General features: G+C 50.5%; 1 protein-coding gene across 1 annotated transcript in view; it reads left to right on the forward strand.

The window, feature by feature from the left end:
- Positions 1-13,512, forward strand: part of Cux1 (cut like homeobox 1) — a 221,838-nt gene that overhangs the window by 150,613 nt on the left and 57,713 nt on the right. Inside the window, exon 4 of the mRNA XM_055606622.1 lies at positions 7,608-7,686. Coding sequence (XP_055462597.1) covers positions 7,608-7,686 — 79 coding nt within the window. The remainder of the gene's footprint in view (positions 1-7,607; positions 7,687-13,512) is intronic.

The following is a 13,512-nucleotide window of genomic DNA, read 5'->3' on the forward strand; positions in this document are numbered from 1 at the left end:
AGGGGCTGGGGTGTGGCTCAGTGGTAGAGCCCCTGCCTAGAATCCCCCAGTGAGGGGCTGGGGTGTGGCTCAGTGGTGGAGCCCCTGCCTAGAATCCCCCAGTGAGGGGCTGGGGTGTGGCTCAGTGGTCACCTGCCTAGAATCCCCCTTGAGGGGCTGGGGTGTGGCTCAGTGGTCACCTGTCTAGAATCCCCCAGTGAGGGGCTGGGGTGTGACTCAGTGGTCATCTGCCTAGAGTCCCCCAGTGAGGGGCTGGGGTGTGGCTCAGTGGTAGAGCCCCTGCCTAGAATTCCCCAGTGAGGGGCTGGGTGTGGCTCAGTGGTAGAGCCCCTTCCTAGCATCCCCCAGTGAGGGGCTGGGTGTGGCTCAGTGGTAGAGCCCCTGCCTAGAATCCCCCAGTGAGGGGCTGGGGTGTGGCTCAGTGGTAGAGCCCTGCCTAGAATCCCCCTTGAGGGGCTGGCTGTGGCTCAGTGGTAGGGCCTACCATGTATAAAGTTAGGAGTTCCCTCCCAGCACTTCCAAATTAAAGCTGGCTTTCTGCCAGTAGATGGTCACATTGCTCTTGTCAGACAGTAGGTCATCATGATGTGTTTCTTGCTGGCTCTTCTCACCCTTCCCTGGTCTATATGATTTTCCTTACGCCAATGCCACAGTCTTGGTTAACGTGGTTTGTGGTAATTTGTCAAGTGGGAAATGTGAATCTTCCAACTTTTTCCAGTTTGAAGACTTTTTTTTTTTTTTTTTTTCTGTTTGGGGCCCTTGTACTTCCACACAGATTTCATGATCAGTCTTTCATTTTCAGCGATGAAGCCAGCTGGGATTTTGGAATGCAGTGCATTGAATCTGTAAATCAGCTTTGTGGCTATTACCATTGTCATAGTATTAAGTCTCCAATTGAGCAAAGACCTCCATTTAATTAGTGTCCATTTAATGTTTTATGGTTTTCAGAGTAAATTTTACGTTTCCTTCTTTTAGTTTTTTTTTTATTCTTTGACAGTTTTATATATGTTTACAATGTATCTTTCAATATTGTTGTTGTTGTTGTTTCTATTACTCTGGAGATATCTCTCATCATTCCATTGTGGCTGGCCTGGAGCTCATTGTTTGTTTGTTTGAGAAAGGGTCTCTCGAGCTGTAGAAGTGCTCAAAGGTTAAGAACACTTGCTGTTCTTCCAAAGGTCCTGAGTCCAATTCCCAGTAACCACTTGGTGGCTCACACCATCTATAGTGAGATCTGGTGTGCAGGCAGAATGCTGTATAAATAATAAATAAATAGTCTTATGAGAGAGGGAGGGAGAGGGTCTCTCATTCTGAAGCTTTGGCCCTTACCATCAGCCCTAGCTCTAAAGGAAAATGATTCTCCCTCGACATCAGCTAGGGTGGAGCCTGTGAGCTCCTCCCACCCATGCTGGAATGTTGATTGGGTTGATCTTGAGCAGGCAACCATAACTGCTCTGAGCTCAGAAGTAGCATCTAGAAGACAGTGTTTCACAGCTTCTTCCCTAGCCTCTTGCTCTTATGTTCGCTCTGACTCGTCTTCCCAGATGTCCCCTGAGCCTTGGAGGGGTTTATATGATTGTCTTATTTAGGGCTAGACACTCAACAGTAAGTTCTTAACTGGTTATGAGCCTCTGCGTTGACTGACTACTGCCCACTGCAGAATGATGCTTTTCTGACCAGTCTAGAGCTGCACAAATCTATGGCTATAAATAGAAATATTTAAAAGGCAGTTTGGTAACGTCCATTTGGCAAAACAACAGCAGTAGATACCCATGGGGTCCAAGACCTCCCAAGCCTTGGGCGTTGAACAGGTTTACAGTGCCAGGCTTGGATTCCGTTCTGAGGAGCAAGCCTCAGATCCACCCGGAGAGCTGCTGTGCCATCATTACTCCAGGAGGCACATCTTGGGTAGCACATTAGTGCCGGAGCTTGTAGCGAGCGTGACTGGTTATGCCCATGGAGGGCTTTTCTCCTCCAGCATCCAACATGACACCTTTGGTACCTTGATAGCCTCCTAGCAGGGACGGGGCTCTCTATCCTACAGCTAGAATAGGGTCATACTGTCCAGCTATGGCAGACACCTACCCAATGGAACACAGCCTGTGTTGTTTGAGGGTCTCTGACCAACAAACTTACAGGGAGGTCTCTTTTCTCCAGGAAGCATTCTCTCCAGCCCCAGAAACTGTTGGGTTTGTTGTTGTTGTTTTGTCTTTTTTGGTTTTGTTTTCAAGACAGTCTTTCTGTGTAGCCCTGCCAGGCAATCCTGTTACTTGTTTTGTAGACCAGGCTGGCCTTGAACTCAAAGAGATTTGCCTGCCTATCTGTCCCAAGTGCTAGGGTAAAGGGTGTGAGGGTTACTGGCATGTACCACCATGACCGTTTTATAAAGTGCTAGGGATAGAACCCAGGGGTTTCTGAACACTGGACCAGCTCTCTAGCAGCTGTTGATGACCTCAGGCAGCCATTTCTTCTCTGGGAACACTTCCCTGATCCCTCCCATGGTTTTCCTAAAGTAAAAGGTGTTCGGAGGGAAGAGGAGGCTCTGACTGGCTGGGTATTGTGAGCCTGCTCACACTCTTTCTATGGTGGGAATGAAGGAACCAATCAACTAGTGAGGCAGACAGCTGCCCTCCCAGCTATCAGTTTGATGATCTGTACTGCTCTTTCTGTGGTGTCTGCCCACACCTCTGCTGTGGCCTCACTCTTACATTCATTCTTCATGGCAACATCTTCTTTCAGATTTTTACTAAAACACACTTTCCACATCCAAAAAATAAATGATTTGGTCTGGCAAGGTGGCTCAGATGGTAGTGGCACTTGGCAGCAAACCTAATGACCTGAATTTGATTCCCACAACCCACATAGTGGAGGGAGAGAGCTGACTCCTGCCTACTATTCTCTGACCTCCACATTCAATAAACAAAATGTTTAAGAAAAGAAAGAGAGAGACTTTTCTCTTGTAGCCCAGGCTGATTTTCAATTCCTAGTGTAGACTGGAATGGTTTTGAACTCCTGTTCCTCTGCCTCCGCCTCCCAGGCTTGGGGATGGAGAGCTCTGCCACCATGCCCAGGGCCATGGAAAAGCTGTTTTCGCTGCTAATACAAAACCCTGCTCAGACAGTCTTTCATATAAAAATTAACTTGTTATCTGCATATAAGATTTGGAACTTCAGCTGCACTGTCAACTTTGGAATAAAAGAATCAGAGCTTTCTAATTTAAGCCAGTGCCATACAGGAATTACCAGCCCAGTTACTCTGGAACAGTGTATTTCTTTGACCTTTTGTCCCAGCACAGCACAGTATTCAACACAGACTCGGAACTGTCAAGTACAGTAGCAGCCTAGGCCTGAAGCTCAGTGAGTACAGTGTTTGCCTAGCATGCACCAAGCCGTCACCAGCACCACATAAACCGGGTAAGGAAGTGCAGACCTGTGATCTCAGTACTCCTGTAATGGAGGCAGGAGGATCAAAACTCCAAGATCGTACTTGGCTACTTGTGAAATTCAAGGTCAGCCTGGGCTACATGAGGCCCTGACTCAAAATAAGAACACAAGAGGAAGAAATGTATAGTGGAAGCCTCTGGTCATGTTGCTTGAGGAGGGTGGGGTGGCTCCTTGTAGAAAGATGCCCAGATCTTTCTTTTCTTTGAGTGGGGAGAAACTGTTTCCAGTGGCTGTGGACAGTGTGAGGCTGTCATTACACCTTATCCCCAAAAAACAGGTGTGTATACCACAGCCCTTCCCATACTAACCAGCTTCCGAAAGATCTTTCCATTCTCAGAAGGAATATAGTAGCTGCAGAAAGGGGTCCTTTTAGATTTCTGGAGGAGGAGAGTCTGGCCTGTAAGTCCTGGCTCTGGGGATAGTCTGATCCCCTGTGCTGGTGGGAGTGGCCTCAATTTACAGGTAGATCTGAGCCCAGCCCCAAGGATCAGTAGAACATTCCAATGAGGCGCCTTCCAGGCTGAGTGGAAATTGCTTGGTACTCCCGGGAACAGGGAGTGACCGGGTGTGGCTGGAGGGGGAGGTGAGCCCAAACAGAACGGGAAGCCGCCGGACAGATTTTGCAGGTGTCGAGGACTTGTGTGACCTAGTCCTGCCACCATAGTGCCATCTCTGTCCTGTCCTCTTGTTCGTTTTGCCGTTAGGCTGTGGGAACAGTAGATAGAATCGCCACATCAATCTCATGGGTACGTGAAGGAGCCGTTAGGTATAACCTTGGAACCTGATTCCACACTCTGCCTTCAGACCTCACCCAAGGAGCTGCCATGCCTCTGTGTGCCACTGCCCAGGCACAGAGTGACAGGCAGAGAAGAATGAGATGGGTTTCTTTCTGCCTCCCTTTTTGAACAATGAAGGCTCCAGAGGAGAGGACCATTCCCTTCATAGACACCTGAGGCCTGCTCTTACAGTGAACAGAGTCAGGGTCACTTGAGCGTTCTCGGGGTTGGGCGCTGTGTTAGCTCACTTGCTTGCTCAGCCCTGGCAGGTGAAGTCTGTTGCCTGGCTGCTGGCAATTCTGATCAAGCAGCCAGCCCCTAAGTCCTGGTGCCTGCTCCCAGCCTGCTCAGCCACCACAGGGACGATGAGCTGGGGACTCCTGCATGTTTCAGGACAGTGGCCGTGGGGAGGAGGCAGGAAAGGCGGGTCACAGAGAGGCAGGCTGTCAGAACTCTCAGGATGTGCTGGTTATTCCAGACAGCTTGGGAAGGCTTGCTAGGACAGTGGTGCCCTCGACTAGAGAATCAGCCTCTCTTAAACCTCATGGACTAGGGGTGTGGCCTGGTTGGGTAGAGCATTTGCCAAGTGTGAAGTCATGGCACTGAAACAACTGGACATGGGAGCACCTACCTGTGGATGTCAGGCCATCCCTGTCTGCATAGTGAACTTAAAGACCTTGTCCTGGGAGGGAGGAAGAGGGGGGAGGAGAAGGAAGAGGAAAGGAGAGAGGGACAGAGGGAGAAGAGAAGGAAAGAGGGACAGAGGGAGGGAGCTAGGGAGGGAGGGAGCTTCATGGGTGACTTAGACCCACTGCCAACCCTTGTCATCTTGGGACTGTATTTGAACTTGCTGACATTTGTGGAAGGAGAGTTCAGAGCCCCTGACTCAGAATTCATTTCCTGGTGCTGTCAGACTGGTTTAAACACTAGAAACACGTGCCTTGTGGACCTGAGATTAAAGGAGAGGTGACTGTGTGAACAGGGCTGGCTTTTGGAGAATAAGAAGTAGTGAATGACATTTCTGTGTGGAGGCAGCACCCCAGTCTGTCAGGGTGTGAGTGTGTACATGTGTGTCCACTCTCAGTGTCCCAGAAAGAAACACATGAGCAAGGCGAAAGTAACCTGGCAAGGGTGGGCCATGACTCAAACCAGGCTGCACAGGGAGGGAAGATCACTTAGGTTTTAGTCTAAACGGGACAGTGGCCGTTTCATTGGTGGGACCTGACCTCACATCTGATGCAGTTAGCTGATTTGCACAAAGAGGAGGGCAGTGCTGGTCTAGAGTCGGGGGACATCAAAACCTGGGAGAGGCCTATGGACTGTTGGCTCTTGGTGGGTTATCTGCCTTTAATAGGGAACAAAAGAGCCATCTCTCATGTCCATGCCCCCCTTTTTAGTGTGTGTGTATGGGTGTGTCTGCCTGAGATGGGTGTGTTCATGTGGTGTGTGTATGGGTGTGTTTGCCTGAGAAGGGTGTGTTTCTATGGTGTATGCGTGTGTGGGTGCCAGACGACAGTCCAGAGAGTTGTTTCTCAGGCCCCATCTACCCTTTTCTTTTGAGATTCTCCCTGATGTGGTACTCAGCAAACAGGCTAGGCTGGCCAGTAAGTCCCAGGGATCCTCCTGCCTCAGCTTCCCCAGTGCTGGGATAATAAGCCTGCAACACTGCTTTTTACGTAGGTTCTGGAAATCAAACTCAAGATGCAACTTTGCCATCTCCCAGGCCCCGAGTTCTCCCTTTTTATAAAGTCCAGCTGGACTCAGGTCCACAGGGCTGACTTCTGAGTAAGGCAGCATGAGTGCCTGGGGAGGAGTCAGAGTCTTTTGTTTGTTGTTTGGTTGATTTGGGGTGGGTTTTTTGTGGGGTAATGTCAAGACAGGGTTTCTCTGTGTGACAGCCTAGAACTCCCTTTGTAGATCACTTTGGCCTCAAACTCACAGAGATCCACCTGCCTCCCAAGTGGCTGCAGAATTACAATCCCCATGCCCTGCTGAGGCATGCAGAGAGCTGACAGGGATCTGGGCTGCTCGGGAGGACATCGTCCTGGACCTGGTCTGCTTCGGGCAAGACCTGGGAAATACAGGCCCCTCCCTAGGTGGGTGCAGAGATGGTTTCTGGGGCCAACCCGGGACCCATGCAAAGGCTAGCTGTGTAGGAAGTCCATCCTAGAGGCAAGCCAAGCACGGCAGCGGGCAGAAGGATCATGGGTTCCAGTTCATTTACAGCTATCTCGTAAGTTCAGGGCCAGCATGGACTACAGGAGACCCTGGAGCGATGGGCCAGCATATACAGTACACTCGTGCACGTGTGCACGCGCAGTTTTATTTTATGAAGGAAGAATAAAATCTGAATTTTAAACAAGTGACTTGAGATGTTGACCTTGGCACGGGAGCTGTTAGATGCTGACGGTGTTAGCAGTGTCTCTGCCTGTCCTGTGTTCGCTCTCCTGAGTCCTGGAGCCTGTAACCTCCCTCTTGGCAGTTCACCCTCCTCTCTCAGCCCTCAACAGACTGTTGCCTGGCCCAGGCGAGAGGCCCTGTAATTAAGACCCATCTTTTGCCTCTTTAATAGCACAGGAGAGTGATCCTGAGCAAGGCTGGCAGGAAACTCATTCCAGGCCTTCCTGAGCCGGACGGATGGAGTGATGTCGTGCTGCCTCAGGAGCAAGAGCCATCTCTTGCCTTGGCAGTTGTGTGGTGGGAGGCAGCTAGCCCAACGGGGTGGCCTGGCCATGGAAGCCTCTTGGATGAGTGTCCAGCTATCTGCAGTTCTCTTCTTCACCACTCTGTGATATGTGGGCCTCAGCTGAGGGAAATAAGCTCAGCTGGGACAGCTGATGAGGACGCCAGCGACAGACACCCCCAGTGCCTGCTGGGAACCCCAGTGCTGCCCTTGGCTTAGCCTTTTTATGCCTCACACCGACGCAGCATGCTCCAGTTTTTCCCATTGGTCAGTTCCCAGTGCCTTTCACGTTGTCCTTTGGAATGAGGACAGGAAGGTTCCAGTGGTCTTCCTCTCCAGCCTCCCCCTGGGCATCTTCTGTGGTGTATGCCAGCTGTATGCGATCCTCCTGCATGTGCAGGGTTGGCCTCTTAGATTCTGACCCCACTCGCCATCCAGTGTCAGTGCCCGTGCGTCCCATGTTTGTGTCTGGGCTCTCTCCCTGCCGAACTCCCCCATGTTTGTGACTTGTTAGAGCCTCATCCATGGGATCTTAATTTTGTCCCACAACTAGAGCATAAGCAGATATGTGTGCTAGGAGGCTGAGGCAACAGGGTTAGGCCACCTCGAGCTGTATAGTAAGACTCTTTTAAAAAGAAGGAAAGAAAACCAATGAGCTCTGAACACATTTTGAGGTCTTTCTCTCTCTGTCTCTTTCCCTTTCAGATTGATGCACTGAGTAAGAGGAGCAAGGAAGCAGAGGCAGCCTTTCTGACTGTGTACAAGAGACTAATTGATGTCCCAGGTAAGTCGGTCCATTGCTAGCCAGGGATGGAGACACGCATCTGCTCCAGCTGTGGCTATCACTGTTTTCAGTTTTCCTGAGGAGAATGGGTCACCCAAGCAGCTTCCGTGGAAAACCAGGGGTGGGGAAGGGGGTTTGGAGGATGTGAATTCTCTAGAATCCAGACTTGGGCAAGAAGGAAAATGCCCTGTGTTCCCAGGCTCACTAGCTGACTCTTCGTAAGCCTGAGCCTCTGGGCCAGGCTGCAGAATGCTGTGTATCACTCTTCTGAGTGGCGGTAAGTGCTCCGCCGCGGTCTCCCAGGGCACGTGTCACCTCAAGACCTTGGAAGTGGTGAGGACCACACACCTGGTGTGCCTCATTCCCCTCCTGGGTCACAGGGGATCGTGGCTCCTGGAAAAGTCTCTCTCACCGAAGGGTTGAAGCTGACAGTCCCTTCCACTGTGACTGCGTATGTGAGTGGCATCTTCTTTTAAAGGAATGCACCATCAGGAATTCCCCAAGGACATGACATCTGCCCTGTCGGACAGTGGTGGGTTCTCATTCCTCAACTTCCATGTGGTTGAGACCCTGTCAGGACAGATGGACATGATCACATGGATCCTAGCTCAGTCCTGCAGGAAAAGCCACGTAGCCATCCTCCCCTGCTGACAAGGAAACCACAAGGCTCCCCACCCCCACTGCAGTCACATATGTGCCCTGTGGGGACATCACCATAGTAGACATGCCTTGGCAAACAACACAGAAACTTCTCTTCTGTGCCTGTGGGGTGTTCTCATTCTTTCTGAGAAGGGTCTGCTCTGTGGCACTGTGTTTGTTGACAGCCACGCAGACCGGGCTGCCATAGGCCCTGCTCTTGTCTTAGAGCTGAACCACACGAGGAACTCCCTGAGCGGAGAATAGAGAAGTGTGGTCTCCACCGTGGGCTCGAGTGAGGGTCAGTGGTACTGCTTTTCCCTTTGAGCTCAATTTTCTGTTCTGTAAAATCGGTTGGATGGATGTTGGATGTGGGAATGACCCAGTGCTGGAGTGAGCCAATATTTTATTACTTTAGTTGTTTATCATGCTCTAGGTTCTAAATTCTGACCTTAGGATTTTCTGTAAAGAGTTTGTATGTGGCCAGGGGTTTTCTGAAGACTGTGCCCAAGCCCGACAAGGAGGCCCCTGTACTATAAATGGATTATTTGGTGTTCAGGGTACACTGCATGTCCTGGTTTGCTTCTCTGTTGCTGAATAAAAGAGTGGCCAAAACAACTCGAGACAAGAAATAATTTATTTGACTTGCATATGTTGATCATGGTATATCATTGAGAGGAGTCAGGGACCTGGAAACAGGAACTAAAGCAGAGGCCATGGAGGGAGACTGCTTACTGGCTTACTCTCCATGGCTTGTTCAGCCTCCTCTCCGGCACAGCCCAGACCACCTGCTCAGAGGTGGCTCTACTGACCGTGGGCTAGGCCCTCCCGTCAGTCACTGTTCAAGAATCTGCCCCGTACAGTTGCCCAGGGGGTGACTCCTCTTCCCATTGTTGCTCTGGGTTTTTCCTGTTGACCGAAGCTGCCCAGCTGGTTTCCCCTCACGTGCCAGCCATCTGATGGATAGTGCCTACGTTTTCTGGTTGTTAGTTTTCAGGGGTGGGGTTAAACCTCGTACATGTTGTGCAGTTGGCGCTCCAATGTGTAAGGCACCGGAGAGTTTTTTCTCTGAGCCATGCGATGTGTACCCTGACTCTAGGACGCAGAGTTTATGGGAAGCACATCACCCATTCCCAAGTGTTCTCAGGGCTCCTCCTGCCCACAGGGCTCTGCTCGGCCACCACTGGACGACTCCACATGAGAGTTGGCCTCTGTCGAGCTGGGGGACTATCTGCTTTGTGTTCACCAAAGACCCATCTTCATTTTGACCTCAGTGATGTTTCAAACTAAAACTTCCATTCTGTGCAGAGTCAAGGTTGTACCAGGATTTCCCCTAGTAAAGTTTTCCAGTTTTTACTTAATAATTTACTTAGTTTTTCCAGTAATTAGTTAGCAAGTTGTTAGATTCTTAATCTGAAATTATTTTCTGATTTAGTTTTTCATAGAACACATAATTATTTTCCTCATTAAAGTCTCATGTTTTTAATATATAAACACCTTATATTTTCTGTACCAATAGTTTTCAAAATCATATTGGGCTAGAGAATCTTATTTTCACCTTTATCTTCTATCTATCTATCTGTCTTATCTATCTATGTGTGCCTGTCAGAGAATAATTTGTCATAGTCTGTTCTCTTCTTTTACCTTGTGGGTCTCAGGGATCAAACTCAGGTCCTAGAAGTGCCTTTACCCACTGAGCCATCTCACCGGCCCATGTTTGTGTTTTGAGGCTGGGTTGTATTATCTATCTAAGGGTGACCTCAAATTCACTGTGTAGCCAAGTTAGTCTCTTAACTCACCACAATCCTCCTGTCTCGGTCTTCCAAACTTGGGCAGCAGCTTGTGGGTCACCACCCTGTGGCGTCACGTATTTACATTACAATTGACAACAGCAGCAAAATTACAGTTAGGAAGTAGCAACAAAATAATTTTATGGTTGGAGTCACCACAACATGAGGAACTGTATTAAAGGGTCACAGCACTAGGAAGGTAGGGAACCACCAAGCTAGAGTATTAAAGTTCACAGTGACGATAGTTTAAATAAGCTTTATTATTTTGGAGTTGAGAATGTAGCCTAGTTGATATAGCCTGCGTAGCCTAAAGCCCTGGGTTCAGTGTGTAGCCACATAGATTCGGGCGCTATGGTGCGTGCAGTGTAACCCCAGCATTCAGGAGGTAGAGGCATGTGAAGTTCCAGGCCAGCGTGCTCTACTGGAGAGTCTGTCTCAAAAAAAAAAAGTTTTCTGTATCAAAGTCAACCAGAACACACCTCCATTCCAGGTAGGTCACTCCCACCTCAGCATGCTAGACATGCTGTGGACTGACAGACCTGAGTGAGGAAGCTGGGCTAGGGCATTCCACCATGGCCATGCAGTCTGGCTACTGCTTAGATGAGGTAATCCTTGCCTGAGGCTTCCAGGAAAGGCCTGGTCAATAGCGTCTCGTTTATTGACAGCCACCCAGCCAGCCAGGGGTCCGGGAGCCTTCATTGTCTGTGGGCTTTAGGCGGCAGGCCAAGAGAATATAGAAGGACTTGTGGATATGAGTTGTACTTGAGAGACAGGAGGCTTGGGGAAGCCGACAGGTGGGCCAGCTACATGCCCTGTGGCTCAGTGCCAGGAGCTCAGGCAGGGCTGCCAGCCCCGGGGAGAGCTAGGTCTCCTGAGGTGGCGCCAGCCGCCTGGATCTGTACTTCTCTGTATTTTTCTTCTTGTTTGTGGGGTCTGCTAGAAGGGAAGTGCCTCATTGTCAAGGTTGGTTCTCCTGCTCTGAACCCAGCAGCAGTCACAGACAGTATGAGCCAGGCAGTAACAAAGGTCTCCAGGTAGTGCTTCTCCCCTGCAAACCCCACAGTGACAGTCGGCTTCACCTCTGACCAGCCAGTGGAAGCCTGCTCAGCCAGCTGCACCCCCATACAGGCCCCAGGTTGGCTAATGGCCCCTGTTCCCTCCTAAGGGAACCTCTCCCTGGTTCCCTGCTTCTTCTAGGAGGCTCTGTCTCTCACCGTCTGCCTATCCCAGTGGTCCCAGCTGGCTGCCTGTAGGCCATGTCTCCATCCTTCACGCTGTTCTGCCGGCACAGCCCATTCACCTCTCCCGAGACCCGCACACTAATTTACACAAGGACCCTGCATCCGATGTGCCCTGACTCATCTTGCTCTGACCTCACAGTCTAGGTCTGTGTAGTCTAGGTAGACCTAGAATTGACCACTTTCCTTACCTCAGCCTCCCATTGCTGAGATCACAAGCCTGTCTTGCCACCCCAGCCTCCTGCCCTCTCTTCTCTTTTGAGACAGGGTCTCATGTAGCTCAGGGCCACCCACAAACTTGGAGTGAGGCTAAGGATAACTTTAAACTTGTGATCCTCCTGAGCTGCGTGCTGGGGTGACAGGCGTGCAGTACCGGGACTACCTCATGCAGTGGTGGGGATTGGACCCAAGGTCTCCTGTGTGCCAGGCAGTGTTCTAGCGACGACCTGCACAGCATTACGACCACAGCTGGACACGCAGAACAGTGTTCAGTCAACAAGGGGCCACATGGACCACGGCAGTGTGTTCAAAGATGGACCTAGTGACACCGCCCTGACGGAGCTTCTGCTGTAAGGTTTCTTGGGAAAAGACAGACTCTAATGGCATATGTCTCAGGATGTGTCCCCATGGATGCATGAATGTGCTTGGTCGCCCTGGGTTCTTCTGGGCACTAATCATTCTCCAGATGTCTACCCCACTGTCTGCTATGGGGTAACAATTTCATCAATATTTGCTCAGTGGACGTACAAATGGATGTATCAGATCATTTCTTCAGACTTGCTGGGTGGGTGGTGCTGTTGCCCCAGCACGGAGGCAGGAGAATCACAAGTCTAAGGTTATCCTAACCTCTTTTGTAAGTTCAGTGTAGGGCAGCATGAATTACATGAAACTGTCTCAGAAACTGAAGTAGACTGACGACAGTGTTTCCGTGGGGTTCCCTGCTCGCTAGCCTACCTCTCGGGGCAACTTTGTGCCCTGCTCCTGTGATTGACACCTCCGTGGGAATGAGCTCGCTAGGGCTCCTGAAGACTCAGACATCAGAGGCTTCAGAACAGATTGTCTCCCACCGCCATGCAGTGGTCTAGCAGTTCTCTGAGTGTTCATTTAGCTTTTACGTCAGCCTATAGAGATTTCATGGCTTCACAGACATGCTGCAGCCCTTCCATTCAGGGTCCACACGTGTGCCTGGCGAGTTCTCCATCCTGTGGCGTTACTTGGTGCTTGGCAGCTGCATTGGGTTTGTCAGCTGCCCTGCCTGCATCCCAGCCAGGGTCTCCCTCAGCCCACGTTCACAGTTCATCTTCAACCCCCCCGAAACAGCCCGGTGTGGTGGCCCGAACCTGTAATCCCTGCATTCCGGAGGGTCGGGAAACTCAAGTTCACTCTTAGCGACATACAGAAGCCAGGACCAGACTGCCTCGTTCGTCAGAGCGTACTGCTGCTCTGCAGACCCAGGCTGAGCTCCAGCACTCAGCCAGGTGGCTCTCAGTTGGGCTGTAACTGCGCTCTAGGGAGCAGGCACTGACGTGTGTGCATGCATATGCACACGCACACACCCACACACAAGTAATAATAATAACGATAATTGTAAAAGACCCTGTGCTAGGTTTCTGTTGATGCAGTGAAGCACCATGACTAAAACACGAGTTGAGATGAAAAGGGTTTGTTCGGCTTCTCTTCCATATTGCTGTTCATCCCCAGAGGGCCAGGACAGGAGCTTGGGCAGGGGCGACTGGAGCGGGAGCCGAAGCAGAGGTGCTGCGTACCGGCTTGCTGCCTGTGTGGCTCGCTCAGTCTGCTTTCTTAGAGAACCCAGGACTCCAGCCCCGGGATGGCCCCAGTGGGCGGGCCTTCCCATTGATCACTAACTGAGAAGAGCCCTTACAGCTGCATCTTGGGGAGGCATTTTCTCGATTCCCTTCTTCCTCTCTATCTTGTGTCAAGTTGACAGAAAACCAGCCAGCACAGACCCAGTCTCCAAAAACCAAACACAAACCACTGTTGAACAGCATCCTAGTATGTTAAAGATACTGTCTAGACCTTTATTGCAAAATAACCTTGAACCATTATTGGTCATTATCCCAGCAGTTACAATAATATGGCCTAATGTTTCCTTAGTGGAGGAGAGATTTTTTATTTTTCTTTAGATCTACCTGTCCCTG

This window comes from Psammomys obesus, unplaced genomic scaffold (assembly GCF_907164565.1).
Source record: "Psammomys obesus unplaced genomic scaffold, mPsaObe1.curated_primary_1811, whole genome shotgun sequence".
Lineage (NCBI taxonomy): Eukaryota > Metazoa > Chordata > Mammalia > Rodentia > Muridae > Psammomys > Psammomys obesus.